This window comes from Vanessa cardui, chromosome W (assembly GCF_905220365.1).
Source record: "Vanessa cardui chromosome W, ilVanCard2.1, whole genome shotgun sequence".
NCBI lineage: Eukaryota > Metazoa > Arthropoda > Insecta > Lepidoptera > Nymphalidae > Vanessa > Vanessa cardui.
The window spans coordinates 5661318-5684563 of NC_061153.1; the positions used below are offsets into that span (position 1 = coordinate 5661318).

Consider the following 23246-nt stretch of genomic DNA (forward strand, 5'->3'; position numbering starts at 1 on the left):
CTCCTGCCCCAATCTTATATATCCTATGTACGACGTTCTCCCTCCTAAAGTTCCTCGCCCTATTAACGTTGAATGTTTGTTAATGTTTGTGTTTAGTCAATTTTGTAAATTTCTATGTAACTATACTGAACGTAATAAGATTAAGTTGTAAATTATTCTGTGATTGTTGTTATGCATTTTAATAGTAGTTGCCTTATTTTATTAACTTTTTATGTAATTATTATTGTTGTGTTGTTTTAGGTTATGGGTCTCCAATTCGTCTAGTGCTATTATGCCTTCAAAATTAATTTGAGCATGTAATCTCGACCGAACCGATCAATCTCCATCGTGTCTTCTCCATCGCACGTGACATTGGCGAAATAATCTGTGTCTTTTTGGCACAAATAAAAGCCACAAAAAAAAATTATATTTCTCTTAATTCCTTGGTTTGGTACGTCTTTTTTTAAATGTGAAACAGAAATACATTGGACTTCTTGAAAATAATCAGTCAATTCTGTGGAAGGGTAGCATAGTCACTTTTTTTTTGAAAAATATTCTTTTGCTGTTATGTATTCATTTCTATTTTCATCATATTTACAAATTGTATTGCGTCTGCATGATTTACAATTTTTAACAATACTTTCTATTCTTTTTAAGAACATAGTTTAGTTTATTCTTTTATTGTACACCACACAGTGAAATAAAAAAATACAAATGACAAAGATATGGCCTAGATATAACAGGCGTACAATTTTGGCGACCTTATCGCTACATAGCGATCTCTTCCAGGCAACCAACAGGTGTAGGATAGGTCATAGAATATAAGGTGGGTGGTGCTCTACTAATAAATAAAATAATATGAATCTATTAATAAAACTATGAACTAAATATACATAAATTCTTTGGCCATTATCCAATTTATTTTTTTCTAAATCAATTAATGTGTCTTCGTTTATAGGTACATAAATTTTTTTCTCTTTAGAATTATTAGATCTAAGATTTAGTCCCTTCTTGAAAAAAAAAAATTAAATTTTGTAAACATTTATATTGTTGTCGATTTCACAATTAGCATGAGAAGAATGGGGCGAATTATAATTATTAAGTAAAATTGATTTGTAAGCACCCTCAAACGCTACGCAACATTTCTCGTTCTTATATTGCCAAAAAAGTTTTCGACTGGGTCCTGGTTCATGTTACGAGTCAGCAAACAGTCAAAAGAATACTTTTCAGACAAAATTTTCCAAAGAGCTTGAAACCCTTCTATAGTTTTTATAAATTTTTTTTTTTTTAGTCGGAGGAGTGAATTCAGTGTTTCCTTTATAAAATCTGATACTTTTCAACATTAAGATGACTTACTCCACAACTCGTGATGTGGGGAATTTCTTCGAACAGCTCCCTTGAATATTTCCCCATTTGTTTCTTTAAAAGAAGAAAAATTTAGGGAATCGAAAAGATTGTCTATTAACAAAATAAAATTAATCATGTCTCTGCATTCAAGAGGTACTTGTCCTCGAGCTGACAAATGTTCAGTGGCTACTGCAACACTCTGACTGAATATTTGTGTAGCAGTTTTGACATGCATCTTTTTAATCTTATCTGGAACAACATGCTCTTCAGTAAGCTTTTGTAAGCACCTAAGTTCACCAAACGATTTGTCAGCCCAGTAGACTTGCTCGAAGTATTCCCACTTCACAATTTTTTCTTTATTATACGAAGAATCAAAATATTTAAGATTTTTTGAAAGAAGATTGTTTCGCAGTCCTTTCATTAAATGAGGAGTATCAAATAACAGTATAATTCTTTTTTAATTGATCATAAAAAAAATTACCCTTTATTTCCTTAAAAACATGGCCTTTGTATTATTTATCAACTCATTTATGGCACTAACATTTACAGTGCTTTGGTTACATACAGTACATACAACTATTAAACCAGTATTAAAAATTTTACATATTATACCAGTAATGAAGGTTTTTAAAACCATTTTATTTAAGCCATTGGTAAAATAATAAGCCACAGGTTGTTTATACGGTTTTCGCAAGCCTTTTACCATAAATACTAAGGCATGATTTGCTATGTTTCTCTTCCCATGACTTCAAAACCTTTAATCTCATATTTTGATGCACTATATTGTATGTGGGGAGTTAAATACATTTCGTCAAAAATTAATGAACACAAACGATCTTCTGTATTCATCTGACTTACATGTTGTTTTAAATTTTCAAACAGAATTTCGTTATCAGTTCCTGGGTTTATAGAGATCTTTGAGAGCAATCTTTTTAATGATTTAGTAGAAGGCAATGTAAATAAATTTGCCATAAATGAGTAGCATTTTCGGCTCTTTTTATATAAAGCCAAAGACAAAACTTTTTCATCTATAGTAAAGCACCGCCCGTATTTATTTTTAGACGTTTGTGTAAACTGCATTATGGAAAAATTTTTGCGGGATTAGACGTGACTACAAGCATTAACTGTGGGCTGATTCATTAAGTATTCTGCAATTTCCAAAACGTGTCTTGAAAACTTCGTTTCTTTTTCACAGGCAGTACACTTCTTGATGAAGATTTTTAATTGAAAATATAAAAGGCAAAGTGTAGTAGTAAAATTTTATATTGCCTATATCTATAAAATTTCCTCAATAATAGTGATTTAAAATTTATAAATTTTAAAAGCCCACCAGTATTTTTAGAGATTAAAATATCCAAACAAGGATATTTTTAACCTTTATAACATTAGTCTAATTATTACCTACCTTTATGTTTTTTTACAACTTGACTTTTAATGGAAACACAAGAATTGTGCTCTAAGTAAATATCATTGACAGGCAATGATGCAGTAGACTCTGCTTTGGTTACATTAATAGTTTCAAGCTGAGTGAAAGAACATCCTGGAGTGGGGGGATCTGATCTCATAAGCGAATAAGTCGAAATTTCTGAAAAGAAAGATGAAATAAATCAATTGTTAAATTCAATTAACCAAGTTATCATTTTATTTATTTATTTTTTAAATATATGTTTAAGTATGTGACATAATTTTGTATAAAAGACAAAGAAAAATTTCTTAGCATTTTATATATCAAATGTTAATTATTTAAATAATAAGTTATTTAAGTCAGATCTTGACAATCTATTGACATTTCTGAATCACTTATTGTAGCAGAAACTCCCAATGGCTGCATATTTTGGGTGTCTATAATTTGAAAAACACAATTTTAAAATAGTACACATATTGTCTGCTCATTGATACATATTGGACCTAAACATCTACAAGTGTTAGAAGGTAATATTTTCTTATGATTTTTTTTTCATAGGTTTTAGGTAGTCTTATTTTATATTTTATATACAACAATTAGCTAAAACAAAAAAAAAGTGTTAGTTTGCTAATTGTAAATTTTGAAGACCTAAGTCTTCCAAATTTACAATTAGAATCAATTAAGTGCTTGTGCTTTCTCAGTCAATTCAACATTATTTTTAGTAGAACTAGTAGAAAATTAATAGTTCTGCTGCTTTTAATAAAGTTTAAGAGGTAATTGACACTTTGATATGAAACATATCCTTTCATCAGTTTATTAACTCTATATCTCAGTTTAAGGAGATCCTCACATATTATACTTTACTACAATACTACAATAATTAAAGTATTGCATATGTTAAAGCAACTAATAGAGTTTTTAAAATATACTATATAACAGTAATTTTTATGCAAAATAAAAAAATGATAGATTAGTAACTTAAATATAAAAAAGTACACTTTACCTGGCAAAAACAATGATGGTACCGCTAAAACATTGAGACGGCTACTTCTGGTTCTATCTTTATCAGTAAAATGCCGGTCACATATTCTGTATTTTTTTAAATCAATGTTTGTTTCTTGACCACCAGTTATTATTTTAACCCAAGCTTTGTGTTGTTCTGTGTATTTTTCCGGATTAGGGAAAACATGGAGTAATCCACCTAAAACCAAACAATAATATTATGACCATGGTAGTCCTACTTTCCATATTGGATAATATTCTTTGTCTTACCCTTTGCGGTGTACACATTTGGGTGATATGTAAATTGTATAAACATTTAAAATAATAAGTAAATAACATGATTAAATTTATCATACTCACGTATTTTTGGTGCGCATCCTAATGTACAGCGTCTCGGCATCGTTGTAATGTTTAATTAGATTGCTCAATGTCAATCAAACACAACTCTAGTTTTTATAACACTAAAAAGAAGCGTCCTTTCGCAAAAATAATTGTACACAAAAAAAGCGAAGAAGGCGAACCTAACAACTCAACGTACTTATTATTTCTTCATAGAAATACGGAGGAGGGCGAAACCTACAACTCAACGCACTTAATGAAGAGAAGAAAAACACAAATATCGAAATTATGATACATGTAACAACGCAAGCACAAGTCCGACAAACTTTAACAAAGTTTTTTAAAATTTTAAAAGTATCTATAACGTTTTACGCACAGATTAGTAAAACCACAGATTAAAACAAACCAAAGTTGGTAGTTTACGAAACTTAGTTACAACACCATCTATGTAAATATTTGATACTAATAGTTGTAGTCCTACAAATGTAGGCAATGTACTAGACTGTCCTCCCCCTGCTTTTAGTTGTGCCGGGCGCCGGCAGGGCACAGATTATTTCGCCAATGTCACATAGGATCAGGGGCATGCAACTCTAGTACAATAAGAAAAAAAAAGAAATGCCCCTAAACTTACTTAAACTTTTCAATTCAATTCAATTCTTGGTTTAATGGCTTTTAGTTGTGCCGACAGGGCACAGATTATTTCGCCAATGTCACGTAGGATGGAGAAGACACGTAAGAGATTGATCGGAACAGTTGAGGAAACAAACTCAATTAAATTTTGAAGACTAGCATAGTAGTAGTAATTTCCTTGTTAATCCTCAACCTAGAACAACACAAACATTAAGGGTTAATAATATGTTACAATAAAAATAATTGTTAGTACTCTAAACTATATATACTAAAATATAACACTCAATGGGACTATTCACAACTTAATTTTATTACATTTAATATATTTACATAAAAAATAACAAATGGACTAAACACAAACGTCAACAAACATTCAACATTTATAGGGCGAGGGACTTTAGGAGGGAGAACGTCGTAAATGGGATGAATAAGTTTGGGACAAAGGAACAGGACATGGGTTGCGGAACCTTCGTCTAGGCCACATTCACACAGCGAGTGATCACGAACTCTTATCTTTGCTAGGTGGACAGGTGTGCAGGAATGGCCGAAGCGTAAACGACAAATAGTGGAAATGATCCAACGATCAGCGTGCCTGTGAAATGAAAACCATGGACGCCTCGGAATTTTAGGTTGTAACGCCGAGTAATATTTACCCTTAACCGATTTTGATGAAATCCAAAAAGAGTTCCAGGATTTATCCATTTCAGCTTTCGCAAGAGTGAATAAATCTCTAGCAGAATTGACAAAATGCTTCGATGAACCAAATTGTGTAGCAGTCTTTGCATAAAAGTCAGCCATCTCGTTCAAAATCAAAATCAAAATAAACTTTATTCAAGTAGGCTTTTATAAGCACTTTTGAATCGTCATTTTACAATTAAGTGAAGCTACCACCGGTTCGGGAAGTAGATTCTACAGAGCTGAACCGGCAAGAAACTCAGTAGTTACTCTTTTTTAACATTTAAAAAATACAACGTCGTGTTAATTAAATACAATTATTTCAATTAATGTATCCTGCTTGGAAGTCAACAGGTATTAACTCCACGCTTTTTTATCATCTACAAAATCTTGTATCGAATAATATGCTTTTTCTACCAATGTATTTTTTACAAACGATTTGAATTTACTAAACGGCAAAGTTAAAAATTTCTGCGGAATTTTATTAAAGAAACGGATACCTTGCCCCAAGAAGGATTCATTGACTTGCGGAGTCGGAAACTTTGCGTTATAAGTTTATCCTTACTTCTAGTGCATATACAATGAATTACACTGATTTTATCAAAGTGATCAATGTTACTATGAATATACATGATATTGTTGTAAATATATTGCGACGCAACAGTAAGTAACTCTGTTAAAAACATCCCGAAGAGAGTCTCTAGCTCCAAGATTATAAATAAACCGAATTGCTCTCTTTTGTAAAATAAAGACAGATTCAATATCTGCAGCATTACCCCAAAGTAATATGCCATATGACATAATACTGTGAAAATAACCAAAATAAACTAAACGAGCGGTATCAATATCAGTTAGTTGTCTAACTTTTCTAACCGCGTATGATGCGGAGCTGAGTCTTCCTGTTAGGGATGATAAATGAGAAGTTCACTTAAGTCTGGAATCCAATTCTATTCCTAAAACCACCGTAGTATCAGCTACTTCAAGACGGTCACCATTTAAAGATATATTATAATTTTGCTTGCTAACATTAGGTAGGGTAAAAACTACACATTTTGTTTTTTGAGCATTCAAAACTAAATTATTTACTGTAAACCAATTGTGCATCTGTGATAATGCACCGTTCACATCGTCATAGTCATTTTTTTTCCTGTAAACCTTAAAAATCAGCGAAGTATCGTCAGCAAACAACACTATATCACAAATACCCTTAACATAGAAAGGAAGATCATTAATATATACTAGGAATAGAAAGGGACCCAAAATTGAACCTTGTGGAACTCCCATTTTTAACGTAGATCCAGAAGACTTTATTCCATTAATGAAAACTTGCTGGATTCTTTGACTTAAATAATAATACCTGAATGACTTGGAATCCGGACGAGCAAAACTTGTAGACCCTGATGATGACAAGATAACAAGGCCTCTCTGATCTTGAAAACGATGGAAAGTCTTAATTTGCTACGAAAAGGATTTTCCTTAATGGCCAACAGGCAACTTAAGGAGTCACATAAAATAATTGACTGTTGAATATTATGTGACTGAGCGTACTTAATAGCTTCCAGTAAAGCAATAGCCTCACCGGAAAATACCGAAGTTTCAGGGGGACATTTAAAAAGTAGTGCTATTTTATACTTGGGTATCCAACACGATGCGCCAACGCATCCGATTGGTGAGAGATTAGAGGCATCAGTGTATATAGCGAGGTGATTTGGCCAATTTTGATGAAAGATAATGTTGTCTTAAATTTTCGCGATTATTACACATTTAAATAAAACTAATTACATCACGGGTAGACTACCCGTGACCACGAACACTGTAAAGTGCTCGAAGCGTCGGGATGTTTAAAAATAATTAATATACGCGATTCATCCGTTATAAGGTAAAGTCACTCAATTCCGAGGGGTTCCAAAACTGGCAGGTAATTGCGATGTATTTAGAATAACGGTATTTTCATTCAATTTTACAAGTTCACTTTGACCGCAAAATACGTAATTTAGTTAAGAATATATTGACTCATGTTTATGTGTGCAAATTATTGCCATAGTGTGTGCACAATTTAAAATAATCGGTTAGTTCGACGCCAGCAGCTGACCCGGAAGCGCGCTTCTTGTATTTCGAACCTAATTTACGTGAGTACTACATTTTTTTAAATAGCGTTTAATTTGTGAATTTTACGATCTGTGACTTTTTTGTTTATGTAGGAATATTAAAAGGGGTATTTAAAATATATAAACGTTTTAGATTTTGAGTATTTGTTCTGAAATTCATGAGAAAATTAGATTTTAAAATACCGCGGCATTAGGTTTCCAATAATTCAGTAGGTTCCTAATTGCCGATGTACACCACGGGATTAGGAAATCGAAGAGGGTTACGTTTTTTTAAATTTTGAGTTCACTATTGTGATTAAGAAATTAATATTTTAGTAGTAATCTCTTAAATAACCAATAGTTGTAAAAATGTATTTCCGATGTACACTTTGACGTTACATTTGTTAGATATAATAACCTAAATAATACCTTTTTAGGTACTTTATTGTTTTCTTGGTTCGAAAAGCAACATTGATATTATTAGATTATTGGTGTGTTCTGATTGAATTTTATTTATGCTTTATATTTTTAATGTAATATATATCGATAGCATTTAACTAAGTATTGGTATATTGACAAATATTTTATTTTATATCACTCGGAATTAAAAAACTTGTTTGAGAGTATTAAAACACAAATCCGATGTATTTAGAACGGAATAAGGTTATATGAACACTTAATTCCGTGGTATCGATACCAGAAAAATACAGTGTGTTCCTTATCCAACTTTTCTCGTTTATAAAGCACTAAACCATCCATACATCTAGGGACCCTTTAGATTAATTTTGATAAATCATTCTTTTCAGATTTACTTACGTAATTTTAATATTTAATCTTAATTGTTTTGTCATAGAATAATGAACCCAAGAAAAAAATACACAAAAAAAGATCTTCAAAATGCTATCACGGAAATCAATAATGGCAGCAGCGTCTATAAAGTTTCTCGAGATTATAATATTCCAGAGACGACATTGCGCGATAAACGTGATAAAAAATATTGCGGTGACATTCCCGGTAGAAAAACAATACTTTCAAAAGCGGAAGAAACAAAAATTGTTGACTGGATTCATTATCTAGGAAAACAAGGTTTTCCAGTTACCAAAGAACAATTAAAACAAGGAGTAGCCAAGTTGGTCGAAAATTTAAAAAGACCGAACACTTTTAAAGATGGTATCCCAGGTAAACATTGGTTTACCGGTTTCTTATCAAGACATCCGACTGTTGCAAAAAGAGTAGCACAAGCATTACCTACTCATCGTAATAAAGTAACTGAACAAGATGTGCGCAATTGGTTTGATAGAGTCAATAACTATTTTGAGACCAATAATTTATTAAGTGTACTTAACGATGAGTCAAGAGTTTTTAACTGCGACGAAACTGCTTTTTATCTGTGTCCCAAAGAAAAAGACGTATTAGTCAAAAAAGGGAGCAAGAGAGTGTATAATCGAGTTGCTAACGACGAAAAAGAATGTTTGACCGTCTTAGTAAATGTTTCTGCCAGTGGCAAAATCGCTCCACCTATGGTGCTGTATCCATACAAACGCCTGCCAAAAAACTTATCCCTAACAGTCCCACCTACATGGGGTATAGGATGCACGGAATCAGGGTGGATGAACATGGAGGCTTTCTATGAATATGTGGCAAATGTTTTTTATAAATGGTTACTTGAAAACAAAATAACAATGCCTGTTGTTCTCTTTATGGATGGGCACACCTCGCACATTTCCTTGCCATTGAGTCTTTTTTGTAAAGAAAAGGGAATTATACTTGTTGCACTACTACCGAACTCGACGCATATCCTTCAACCACTAGACGTTGGAGTTTTTCGACCTGTTAAGGGTACGTGGAAGGAAATTGTTCATGAATTCAGGGTAAATAACAATTACGCCAAATTAAAACGCACAGATTTCGCAAAAGAAGTACAAAAATGTTTCGATAAAAGTCTTAAAGTAGAAACAATAAAAAATAGCTTTAAAAGCGCTGGAATTTTTCCGTTTAATGTCAATAATATTGATTTTTCTAAAGTTATGCCGCAAGAAACGGATACCGCTGTAATTATTGCACAGGAACCATCTACAAAACAATCTAATAATTTTATTAAGGAGTTTGAGAAACGGCTGGACCCGGAAATACTTGAGTACTTTGTTAGTTCAGGAAGTGTGTGGAAAGGTGAGGAAAAATATAGATGTTTATTTGAATTTTGGAAGAAAATTCAAGACGAAGAATCGAATCTCTCTACTATTTTCAATGACACAACAATTTTGAATAATATACAAGATTGTGATGTGTCAGATGTTGTTTTGAATATGGAAATAGCTTCGAATGGCAGTGTCATACTTCCCTTGAGCCCTAATCCTGAATCTATCATGAGCATTGGTATTAATCAACGAGGTAATAATCGACCATTGACGCCACAAGATGAAAATTCTAGACGCAGTTCATTTGATTCTGGAAGTGTTTTGCAAAAGAAAAGCTCACTTGAGCATGTAGATGATTATTTATTACAACCTTGTTGTTCCAAGACTCTTAATATATCCAGAGCAAATTCACGACGATCAAGCAGTGACCAAGCGTTAGATATTTTTGATCATGTTAATACAGAACGGTCTGAACAGATAAAAGATATTGTAGTACTGAAAGAAACTTCTTCTGACAAAATAACTAATGAAGTTGTATTGCAGGCTTGTCGTTCCAATTCACAAAAATTTCCATCATCCAGGGCAAGCTCACGGCAGTCGAGCAGTGATCGAGCACTGGATATTTTCAATTCTGTTGACCCTAAGTTTTCGACTGATAAGCTAGAAGTTGATAACTCTACTTCCGATAAGAAACTTAACTTCCCAACTCCTTTTAAAACTGCTTTTTACTTTCCAAAGTCTCCAAAGAAAACATCAACTAAACAAACTAAAAAACTCACCCCAACAGTTGCAGTTGCAAACGAATTTATAGAATATCAACGTAGAGTTGAAATAGAAAAGAGAGAAAAAAATGAAAGAGTACTCAAAAGACGTGCAGAGAGATTAAAGAAACAAGAAGAAAAGAAATTAGAAAAACTCAAAATGCAGAATAAAAACAAACAAAAAATAAGTCACAAAAAAAATAGAATTACATTTGAAAAATCAAACGTTCTTGAAAAAATTAAAGAAGATCAAGAAAACGAGGCAAATATAGAAGGTGACAGGATACAAATACCATATCTTTCAAATAACCCCACTTACATGTTGAACTCTGCATCCTCTGACGACAATGAAGATGTGACCTTGACTATCAAAAGGAAAAAAGTTCTTGGTATTAAAAAAACCTATACCGACTTGTTCGGTGAATCTTCATCGGAGAATTCAACATAGCTCATTTTTATTAATTTTTTTGGAGAAAGTTCTTATTTGGATAATCAGTGTGCTTTTTTATACTTCTCATCATTCTCTGGTACTATATCATACCTCCGGTGTAGAAACGCATATTAAAAAGTTAAAAATATTATTTTATGCTTGAAGTCGGTACCAGCCATACCAAACTTAATCTGATAAACAAAAATAACTGATTATATATATCATACTAAAACGTAACTTTTTAGTATGAGTTTCAAAACCGGCTTTATTGTAAAAGTCTATTATTGTTTGCTTATTGTCGAAATTATTATTTTTAATTAGAAATAATGGGCCTTATTACTTAACAACTAGTTTGTAACCTAGTTTTTGATCTCATTAATAATAAGGAAAAGTTAGATGTTATTTTTGATATGATTATTAAAAATTATTACTTTTTATTATAGGATTATAGAACAAAAAAAAATGTTGTGCTGAAGTTGATTATATTTTTAATTTTATACCTACGAGATTGGTATTTAGCCATAAGTATTATTAATGTTTATGTTTGAATTATTAATATCTAGATATTAATCATGTACCAACAATAAGACTGATTTCAAAATAAAAGACTTGATTTTTGGACACTCTGTATTTATTATCCCCACCTCCATTTTATAATATTAGGTACACTCGGATTTAGGAACAAAATCCATCGGAATTAGGATTTTTAAATCGGAATTAGGGTCTTTGGAATTATTTATTTTTTTACATTATTTTACATTTATACTATTTGTTTACTGACCAATTGTAGATTTATTTCAAAAGTAAGATAAATAATACTGCTGATAAATATAACCAAATCTTCAAAAGAGCACATTAGATACTTAAATTTTAATGTTCACTTAACTTCAGGTGAAAATACCGCGGAATTAGGTGACTTTACCTTAATTAGTTTTATTTGATGAAAGATTCTTTGAAATTGGATAGCAGTATCAGAAGAACCATTTATAAGACCGAGGTTTGTAATTACAAGAGGATTAAATAAAAGAGGCTTAAAGGAGGTGGAAAAAAGAGGATTAGAAGGAAACGTGTTAAGAGGATGAGGAAGGTTGATATACTTAAGGAAACTGTTTAATAGGAATGAGGATTTCGGACTGTCCGGGTTGCAAAGGTGGGATAATTTGTTTAACCTGGTCAAAAGAGGATGGGAAGATAGCTGTAACAATTTGATGACAAAGCGGTCACATAAATATTGCCTCCTTATATGTAGAGGAGGGTCAACACACTCAACCTGTAGAGCATTAGTAGGGGTGGATTTCATCGCACCCAAGATTATGCGCAAACATTTATATTGAATTTTGTTTAATTTTTTTGAAGCAGATTTATTGAAGGGATCTAGAACAAACAGTCCATAGTCCAAAAGACTACGAACTATTGCGTTATAGATCAGATTCAATGTATAAGGGTGAGCTCCCCACCAAACTCCAGACACTGCTCTAAGGGCATTTAAAGATTTTTCACATTTCTTGGCTAAATAGTCAAGAGTGTGAAATTCCGTTCAGTCGTTGATCGAGAATAATACCAAGAAATTTTGTTTTGTCTACAAAATTGATGCGTTGACCCTCATAAGACAAATTGAAGGAAGGTATATATATCTTTTCAACCGACTTCAAAAAGGAGGAGGTTATCAATTCGTCTGTATTTTTTTTTTATTTTTTTTTATGTTTGTTACCTCATAACTTTTTGCTGGGTGGACCGATTTTGATTAATTTTTTGTTTGAAAGGTAGTGCTTCCCGTGGGGTCCCATTTTTTTTTAATTTTTTTCCGATGATGGTATCCGTATGAAAACGACATAAGTCTTAAATTTGCATTATGTATATGCGCGACAAATAGGTGAGTAACTGAAAATCACGTTAACCAATTTTGATAATTCTTTTTTTATTATAAAATATATACTTCGAGGGTAATTTGGTGAAAGTTTGGTAAGGTTCTGAGTACAGGATCCATGACAAAGTAGCGGAACGGAAGGGAGCGGAAAAATTCTGAGGAGCACGTTAGCGATATTCTGTCGAATCTTTTATTTATAGGTTATTTGGATATTTGAGTCACCTTCCGTAATGTGGTTATGTTTATGTAATTATCATTGTCGAATATTATAATCAACTAGCTACCCACCCCGGCTTCGCACGGGTGCAATACTGATACTAAATATACTACAGACTTTGTTTATTTACGACATCACATCGCAAACTTCTAAAATTATCAGTGTTTCTTTACTATATTGTTCATGTATATATACACAAACATTCCTCTTGAATCACACTTTATTTTAAAAAAATCGCATCAAAATCCGTTGCATAGATTTAAAGATATAGGGACAGAGAAAGCGACTTTGTTTTATGGATGGAACTCCTATACGGCTCACAGTTAGGGTGCGATATGGAGCAGAATTTCTTACTATCTTTAATCATTTTTTGTGTATGTGATGTGATGTCATAAGATGTACGAAATATAGTTGGTCTTTTTCAAAGTTTTTTTTGCTGAGGTCGATTACAGCTCTTTCGAGGGATCCTTGTAGTTTACGCCGCATGACGTATTAAATCCGCATTTTCAAGTCTATTTTTGCTTTATTCGCAAGTTTCCTTTGAAATTGTCCTCGAAGTAGTTTCTGACTCATATAAACGAAACGCTTAATCCTACTACTATTATAAAGGCGAAAGTTTGTATGTATGGATGTTTGTTACTCTTTCACGTAAAAACTACTGAATGGATTTGAATGAAACTTTACCACAATATAGCTTATACATCAGAATAACACATAGGCTACAATTTTTGAGGTTTCTAATGTGAGGTCGTAAAAAATCACATTTTTTGCGCTTACATTGCAAACGCTGACTGAATCCTACAAGATAGATCAAAACAATGTACTACAGTATTGTACAACTTAAAAAGGTCTACAAAAAAGTCCGTGATGGTATATGTTTATCTCTTAGGAATAATCCAGAATAACCATTTTTTATCCTTTACTTTGTACGAGAATTAATGACTTATTTACGAAGCGATTACTAGACTAGACGGGACGAACCTGAAGTCCACGCGAACGAAGTCGCGGGCAAAAGCTAGTCTATCCATATTAAAAAAAATAGTTAGTCAACATCAGTTTCACTTAAAATCAAAAAATAAATAAAATTTTAACAAAAAGAAAAACCGACTTCAAACAAAACACTGTTTAAAACAAATAAAAATGCACTAAAAATGATAAAAATAATTGCATATTTTACATATTTTTTAGAGTCCTCCTAGGTAAAATGAAATGAAAAATATTAGACTACTTAAAAGTCGATTTACGATTATATAATGTAGTTATAATTATTGGTATATTTGGAGATGGTGATGTTGGTGTCTAACCGTTATTGATCTGCAAGTTAACAGATTACATATGAGATGTACAATCCTCGATGGAATACTCAGCTGTTGCATTTTCTGCCTGAGTAACGGAAGAAGGACAGGAAATGATGGCAGAAATATCAGGAATTAAAGCTGGATTAGGATGAGGAATGTACAGGGAAAGAAAAGAGATGTTAAGGGACAGCAGCAGCAACAGCATTAATATGCTGGCTGGGAAGGGATAAGGGAATTTGGGAAAAGGGGAGGGAGTGCCGTATAAAAATGGCACTCCCTGCATAACCATCATTTCTGTCATCCCTCAAACAGGAGAAGCCCGGGACCCGGAATCGGGATCCAGGGAGCAACCATGTTTCAGAGACGGCAATAATGATAGGTTTATGGAGGTTAATCAGTGAGAGGAGTTCATGTTTTTTAGGACGGACGCTCTTGCAGTTCCATTGAAGGAAGCTGATTTGGGCCATTGTGAAGGATTGAGAATAATTGACATAAGTCTTGAGTAACGTTGGACGGTAAGGGGATGTCGTTACATGTTGAAATAATACTAAGAAGTATTTTTGTTAGCATTTCTATGAAGTTAGGATTGCTATTAAGAGGATTAGGAGTGTTTTGGTTGAGAGCACAACCGTTAGGAGCAGAAGAGGGACAATTACTAATGATCGACTGGTGGGCCTGCTTATCATACCCCTTACCAAGAGGTGATCTTGGGCGAGGAGTACTGATAACAGTCTTCCGATAGGACCTATTAGTTGAAGGGATAGGTTGATTTTGGATATTTGGAGAATATGAGGGAGGGGTAAACATCTCCTTTGCAATCTCTGCATAGGATCTACGAACAGGAGGGAACCGAGAGGATGCTTCAATATAAGATATGTTATCCTGAGACATAACTATTTTAATTGACTGTTGACGGGAAAACTCAGGACAGTCCTTGTCTGTTGTATAATGGTTACCAGAGCAGTGTAAGCAAGTGGCGTTATCCTTACTTACACTACAAGACTCACCTGTGTGGGATTTGGCACACTTATAACACCTAGGTTGAGATCTGCACTGTGTTTTAATATGACCATAACGACAGCAATTAAGGCATTGGATGGTCGGAAGTTTGTAAGTCTCTACTGGAAGGGGTGTATGATAGGAAAAAACTTTTGATGGAAGTATTTGCCCTCTAAAAGTAATAACAACAGATTGGGTAGAAATCCATATTGTTACACTGTCATTAATTGTCTTTCTGTTTAATCTTCTTATTTTTATTACTTCACCACATCCAGTGGGAAGTTCAAGTGACATAGCAAGTTCTTCCATCGTCCAGTCCACGGGGATACCCTTAATCAAACCCATTCTGGTTGGTACTTGCACATTTCAACAATAGGATTTGCCAGGAATGAGTTTGCCGCTTGGGCTGTTGAAAATTCAACAGAAATTTTATTACGACCTATGTTTTTAACACCATCATTAATAATCCCTTTAATTTTATGAGTGTGCAGAAATTGTCCAAATTTAATTGCTCGGATAGTAGTTCCTGAGGCTGGGTCAGAGACTTCCCGGGACACTTGTACGATAAAAGGACCCTTGTCATCGTCAGAATAAATTTTTGGGCCTTCAGAGAAGGATGGGTGAGTGTCTGTATCGAAGGATTTGCAGAATTTGGATGAATTATAGTTTTTTTAGCATTCGAATCGGAATTAATCGATTCATTAACTTAGCGTTTTCGAGAAACCGGAATAGAGGGAGGAGAAAGAGTATCGGTATCGGTTTGTACTGAGCCACCTGGATCAGGGGGTTCAGGCGGAGTATCCACCTCCATTATAAAACTTACAAACTAAAAAATATTGATATAAGATAAATACTCACAAAATTTAAATATATTAGTAACACCACTTAACCCAACTACCAACTAAAACACTATTAACAATAAAATATACTACAAAACTAAACGTAAACACTGAGAATCTCTAAACACGTGTGTTAACCAACGCTAACGCAAGCGAAAAAACACTTTAACTTTTAAACTGTTGTTCGCTAGATGACATTAGCAGAGTAGTAAACATTAAGATCTAAAAATATTTTTATTGAATTTTTAAATAGGGTTTATTATTTAGTAGATGTTTCATATGAATATTTCGAAATCATTTTATTTTAAAAATGTTTCTGTTTGTTGCCATATAAAAAAATCTAATAATTTCATGATGCTGGCAGCACTTTACATTGACAATTAACGACTAACCAAACGGGAAGTTTATAGCTCTAGCTTTTATTTGACTTGAAAATACCATCAAACTCCCGATTTAAGTGTCATTTTGGTTGTAAAAACGATGGTGAGTAATTTAAAACTACATTGGTTTATGTTTGGGTAAAATACTAGCCCAGATACTACCCCTGGTTTCATTTAAAGATATTCGAGACAAAGGAGACATTTACATATATAACCAAATGCGAATATGCTATCGCCACTTGGAGAATGTTATTGTTCACAAAGCCACAGACTCACAGCTAATACAGTTCAGACTCTAAATATTGGTAAGTTTTTATGTTGTATTTTTTGTATAAAATAATATTATTTGGCCTACTTCGTAATAAACTTGGACTAAAGTATTAATGAGTTTATCTTGAGTATTATAATAGTATTAACCGATTAAAAAGTATTACTAATACAGTGTATCATGATGGTGTCTCACTTGATTAGTCTTGCAAGCTAATTATACATTCCACTATTTATACTTTCAGGTTCATCTCAGCTGCAACCCATGGAAACTAATTGAACGTGTGCTGAATGTAATGCAGCCATTAACTGCCCTAGCAACAAAAGATGATCAGGGTGAAGATACTTGCAAACAACAGCAAATTGGTTTTTTCTTTTTCTTATTATTAGTAAAGTAAAGTAACAGCCTGTACATTTTCCACTGCTGAGATAAGGCCTCCTCTTCCATTAAGTAGAGGGTTTGGAACATATTCCACCACACTATTCCAATGCGGGTTAGTGGAATGCACATGTGGCAGAATTTCGATGAAATTAGACACATGCAGGTTTCCTCACGATGTTTTCCTTTACCGCCGAGCACGAGATGAATTATAAACACAAATTAAGCACATTATATAACGGAGCAGCATGTCCGAGCCCATTTTTAAAAAACATGTCACATGTGTCAGAGTTTCGATCTTTATCCATCCTCGGAGGTTTAAAATTAAACTCAGGGAATATTCTTCTCTGATTTATTCCAATATGAGGCGGTCTGATCGTTTTGAGGGCTCGACCAAGCCTGTCGATACCGGCGGGCTTTATAACAAAAATAGGTGGGTAGACTTATTCACTTAACATAACAACTGTTTACGAACACTAAAATATTTCAGACTAGTTTAACATTTCAAAATTTACTATAAATTATTAATTCAACAATGAAACAGTTTTAAATTATTCAAATAATCATTTCTGGACACGTGTTTTTCTTAAATTTGTGGTTTGGGCCGACATATATTAGATTTTTATTTATTATTTCCAATATTATGTACATCTCTGAACCAAATAACAACATGATCCATAAATTATCTTCACAATTAGGTATTTTTATTAATATTATAGTTAATGATTAACATACTTAGATAATTAGGAGTAAGAAATAGAAGAAAGAAGTTATAATAATGAAAAATAGTTCTTACTCAGAATCATGTATGGAAACTTATGTTGTTGAACATGTGCTTACTGTAATCCAGCCGTCAACTTCTGCTCTAAGTACAAAAGATAAAAATCTAGCCAAACAAGGTAATTTACATGTAATATGTACCTGATATTCCTTTAATATAGTATATAATTTGAAAGTATGTATGTGTATATTTGCTAGTTTGTGTGCCCTTTGACAAAGGCTTTCTATCCTTTCAATTATAATATATTAATTTTAGGGGCTCTGAAACATTGTTTCAATACTAATAAGATTCAAATACATAAAGAGGTGGCTAAATTAAAACAAAGATTACTAAGGCTTAGCCTTACATATTATATATACTCAATCTAAAGATACATGCTGCAGAAAAATAATCAAAGGCAAAATCATTTTTGACAGTATTTTTTTTTTTTTATTTCAGAGCACAAAATTCTTCCAGCTAAATGTGAAGAAACTGCAGACCTTCTTTTTATAATGGATAAATTATTTGACTCTTTTAATGGTCACCCTGGTAGGCCAAGGTGATGAATTCTCCGCACTTTGGGTTGTGGAATGAACTTGTACACATTTTCAAATCAATGGAATTTATAAAAATTGTTAAAAAAAGGCACAGAAGAAAAAAAGTTGGAGAAGTGCCTTCTCTTAAGAAGTGGGTTCATAATATGGAAGTTTTCAAAGAAATGTGGCAATGCCTAAATAAAAAACGATATATTACATGCATATACAATTATCATGACTGCTTTTTTAAATGTTCAAAAAGAGTAACTTCTGAGTTTCTTGTCGGTTCTTCTCGGTAGAATCCACTTTCCGAAACTGTGGTAGCTTCACTTAATGAAAAAAGTTGTTAAATGACAATTCAAAAGTAATTTTAAAAGAGTACTTTTTTTTTTTTAATTTATTTATCCATTAAAAAAAATGACAGTACAATATTAATTATAATGATAGCAGCTTAAAAACCACTAAGGTTTATATGTGTGCCATCAATAGTCTACACTATAAATTTATACATTTAAATAAAATACTATCTCTATACTACAGATTTGAATACGTACATACACACTTAAAGTAAATCTAAAAAATATTGCTTCAGTTTATGTCTAATGTTTTTATTTGAAATATTATAACAAAGATCTGAAGGTAGTTTGTTAATAAGTCTGGGAACAATATACTCGGTAGTCCGCTTGCCATACATATTGTTTGCACGCTGAGTGTGAATCCGATTCGCAGAAATGGCACGAGTGCCTACAGGATGTTCGATAACATTTCTTAAAGATTTATTGAAGAATTGTTCTTTTAATAATAAAAAAATTACTTGTGAATGTACTGGTACAACTTTACAATGTTTAAAAAGACCGTTTTCATTGTCATAAAACTGGTTTTTTATTTTAGGTGATACCAATGTTTTAAGAATTTTAACTTGTAATTTATATATAGTATCAAGATACGTCTTGTAGGTACGACCATAACTACTAAGACCATACTGTATATAAGAATCAGCCAGTGCGTAATAAAGCATAATCTTTACTTTGAAAGGGATTCGATTTTTAAGGATTGCGATATTCGCAAGAAATTGCCTTAGTTTATCGCCAATCCTTTCAATGTGATGGCTCCAGTTAAACTCGTCATCGATCACTAATCCAGGGTATGTTTGTTTTTTGACAATATCTATAGAAGGACAGTTACAGTTTATCGCAGTTATATGGGAAGTCCGGGCAAAGTGAACACCTTAATGTTTGAAGTGTTGTAGAAACAGAAATAGTTGACATAGAAATAAAATTATTTGTTTATAGAAATCAGTATTTATTAAAGTTTTCAATATAATCAACAGAAATACGTAACATTAATACTTTAGTCAAAATTATTAATAATATGAAATTAGGAGATCTATCCGCTTTGCCCAACCCACCGGGTAAAGTGGATAAGATGATAGGGCAAAGTGAACACAAGTAATTTTTCTACAATAAAACTAATCAGTACAGTTGTCACAAATAAATAAGCCTATTCCTTCATAAGCCGTACATTTTTCATGACTCCATTGGCTACAGGAGCTACATTGGATCCAATCATCTATTGGTTGTCCGTTTATTTCTGTATAATCTTCTCCACAAAAATAACAAGTATATTTTATATTAGTATCTTCTTTCTGAGCTTTCTTAACTTTATAATTTTTTGGTATTTTTCTTTGTTATATTTTTGGTTTTTTATCTAAATCTTTGTTTAAATTCTTTAATACAGTTGTATTCATTTTTGTAAACTTAACTTTTTGTTCCTCTTTCACTGGAGTGCTCGTAAGAACTTCTGACTTTTGTATCTTTCGCTTGCGGGTACTCATTGGCACACATGGTGTTGGAAGGGGTTTAATCTCTTTGGGGCTGAAATAAATTGCAGAAGCAGATGGTTCTGGACCTTTTTCCATGCAGGAATCATTTTCTTCATCCATCATGCTTTGAAGTGGGTCTAGCTCATTGAGATCTACAATTGACGTTGTGGTAGAATCAATAAATTCAGGCAAAGATATGATCTCTGTAGGCAAGGCACAGTCCCGTTTCAAAACCACATCTTCATCTTTAGTAGAATCATCTTTTTCAGGTCCAATTTTTTCAGGCGTTGAAGGAACCAAAGTTGCTTTGTCTAATTCTGGCATAGACACTTTAGAACTGTTTGAAGTCTTATTTTCTTTTCTAAACTTTCTAAGACTTAGTGTTGAGGATCTTTCTGCATCAACAGCCATTTCGAACGCTACCAAGTTTGATGTGGAAGGACCTCTTGATGATCCTTGAATGTTTGATTCCAAACTTACTTCCTGACGAGCTGGCGGTTCACTGTTTGGACCTGAAGATTTATCAACTTCAGTTGATGTTTCATCATCCACCTCATGTAAAGTCACAGATTGGTTGGTTTCAACCGCCTCGTGTTGAGCTCTTTTTCTAGATGTCGAAGGGAGTTCGGAATTATCTTGATTAGCTAACGTTTGAAGACCATCATCTTGATAAGCGACATTACGATCACAGAGGCTTGTTGAAGACGGTGCGTAGTCTTCTTCTCCGAACACATCTTTATTTATTGGCCATAAACCGGGTGTTTGAAAACCTTTGACAGCATTGTTGGCAGTAGCACATTTCAGATATGCAGGAGTGAACAATCTCGCCACGTCATATTGGTTGACAATCCTTCCTGGATGCGCCTTTTGGAATCGGTTTATTTCTTGTTCAAAGAATATTTTTAGGGGGCCATATACGGCAACATCCAAAGGTTGTAACTTGTTTGATGTGTGAGGGGGTAGGGACAAGAGAATTACATGGTTTTGACTTGCATACTCCAGGGCAGGATAAAATTTGTGGCTTTCATGATTATCCAATATTAGATATACTTTATTAGATAACCTTACTCTCTGCAGTGGGTCGTACATGGTAAGTAAAAAACCTGATCCATTCCAAAAATATTTCTCCATTAATCCACCCAGATGGAGAGCAAGTTCCTTGTGTTTCTGGAGGAGAACCATCCAACAGGCGATCTTGCATCCTTTTGCGTGCAAATATCATGAATGGTGGTATAAATGATCCAGATGCATTGCAGCAACACACAATTGTTGTGGTTTGTCCTCGTTCCGTGCTAGCAATGACCCCTACCTGCTTCTTACCCTTAGTAGAAAGAACCTTAGGTGGCTTATTTGTTGACGTTTGTATCCCGGTTTCATCGACATTGTATATCCTGCTACCATCGATCTTGTGTTTTTCTACCTGTTCCGACAGCAGCTCGTAGAACCGTTCGACTTGAGGACGATTAAAGCCTTTAACCCTGGCAACTGAAGTCGCTTCTGGAACTCTGAGGCAAATGGATGGATTTCTACCCAAAAAACCAGCTAACCAGTCATCTCCTGCTTTCTCATTTTTGTCCCAACTTGGTGGACGTGCAAGATTATTTTTCTTTGCGTAAACATAGACTAATTTTTTGAAATCTTCACGAGTCAATCCATAAAAAACACTCCATCTCTCTTAAATATTCTTGAAGATCGGCTTCTTGTGCGTCAGTAAATACTTTGCGAAATCGGCCAAGCTGAGCAGATGAACTACCACTTTTCACATGCCGATAAAGTGTAGCATAAGGTAAGCCATATTTTGTAGCTGTCGTTTTCACTGGAGCCCCAGACTTGCATTCTGCCACAGCAATCATCATTGTATCTTCACTCCACTGAGCTTGATCTGTTTTTCGTTTATATTTATAAACCATCTGAAACAATTGAAGATATAAATACTACTTAGTCACACTCAACTTCTACTAGGGCAAATCGAATAGGCAACGGGCAAAGCGAATATAGTATCCGCTATGCCCAAATCACTTTGCCCGGCATGTACTTTTTGAACAGAATCTAACCTAAAACCGAACACAGTAAGAATTACCGAACGAATCATTCAGTATTTTTACTACTTACTTACTCACTTCAAGGACACAATCGACTCATAATCATTCTAAACATATACTAATAGTTATAAACAAATTACTTACCATGAAATGTTGTAACAATTGTGCACTTTTTCGATTTTTTAAATTTAATGCGAAATTAGACGCGGCCGCTCGTTAGTTCGATTGGTACAGGACTGAGGGGTACCGGGTGGGTGTCCCTGCGCATGGCGGACAGAATCGCGGCCGAAGTTTGCTAGTAGTGGGGAGTATTCGCTTTGCCTGGCCTGTTCGCTATGCCCGGACTTCCCCTAACATGTAAGCAGGCATGGTCGTGGGCTACTAGTTTTTGTACTGGGATTTGACTTTTATATGGAGATTTAATAACCAACAGTTTAGTTTTGTTTGCGTTAAGTACTAGTCCGGCATCATGACACTACCTTGTTAGAGCATCTAGATCGGATTGAAGATGTATATACGCAGTTTGTGGATTTCTATCGGCAATTACTAGGTTGTATGAAGGTTCGATTTTCGAGATAATTAGCGCACCATGTCAATAATGGGCCACGCACTCCACAGTCATCCAATCTCTCAATAATTTGATTATGCACCAATGTGTCAATGGCACGTGAAAAATCAATAAATAAAGCAAGAACATATTTTTTCTCGTTTAGGTGCTTATTGACTTCATCAGTGAAATTTGACAAAAGGGCCACAGTGCTTTTACCGGACTGAAAGCCAAACTAGTGCCGGTTAATTACGTTATGTTTTTTATAAAATGCGTGTATTTGCTCACACACATATTTTTCGACTATTTTATCAATTGACGAAAGCAGCGTTATTGGACGATAATTAAAATAATCGCTTCTTTTACCCTTTTTATGGATAGGTCTTACACATCCTACTTTTAGGCCATCCGGATAAATTCCAGTTTCAACACTTCGATTTTTTAAATCAGCAATAGGGCTAGCTATACTATCGGCTATAATTTTAATGTCGGAAACCTTA

At 33.6% G+C, this 23246-nt stretch overlaps 2 protein-coding genes and 1 long non-coding RNA gene across 3 annotated transcripts; 2 read left to right on the forward strand and 1 right to left on the reverse strand.

Moving 5' to 3' along the window:
* Positions 1 to 8321: 8321 nt before the first annotated feature.
* LOC124542489 lies at positions 8322 to 10210 on the forward strand. The gene is made up of 3 exons (XM_047120432.1): positions 8322 to 9335; positions 9531 to 9633; positions 10146 to 10210. The coding sequence occupies exons 1-3, from the start codon at positions 8322 to 8324 to the stop codon at positions 10208 to 10210; spliced, it is 1182 nt and encodes a 393-aa protein (XP_046976388.1).
* A 6199-nt stretch (positions 10211 to 16409) lies between these two features.
* Positions 16410 to 19340, forward strand: LOC124542728. Its single transcript, XR_006967368.1, has 4 exons — positions 16410 to 16496; positions 16574 to 16698; positions 16906 to 17938; positions 18259 to 19340. It is a non-coding gene; the product is annotated as an uncharacterized LOC124542728 (long non-coding RNA).
* Positions 19341 to 19553: 213 nt separating this feature from the next.
* LOC124542771 lies at positions 19554 to 22426 on the reverse strand. Its single transcript, XM_047120663.1, has 2 exons — positions 22344 to 22426; positions 19554 to 22067 (listed from the first exon to the last, which is right to left on the reverse strand). Exon 2 carries the CDS (start codon positions 21337 to 21339, stop codon positions 20023 to 20025), a length of 1317 nt encoding a protein of 438 aa, XP_046976619.1. The 5' UTR covers positions 21340 to 22067; positions 22344 to 22426; the 3' UTR covers positions 19554 to 20022.
* Between the last annotated feature and the right edge of the window lie 820 nt (positions 22427 to 23246).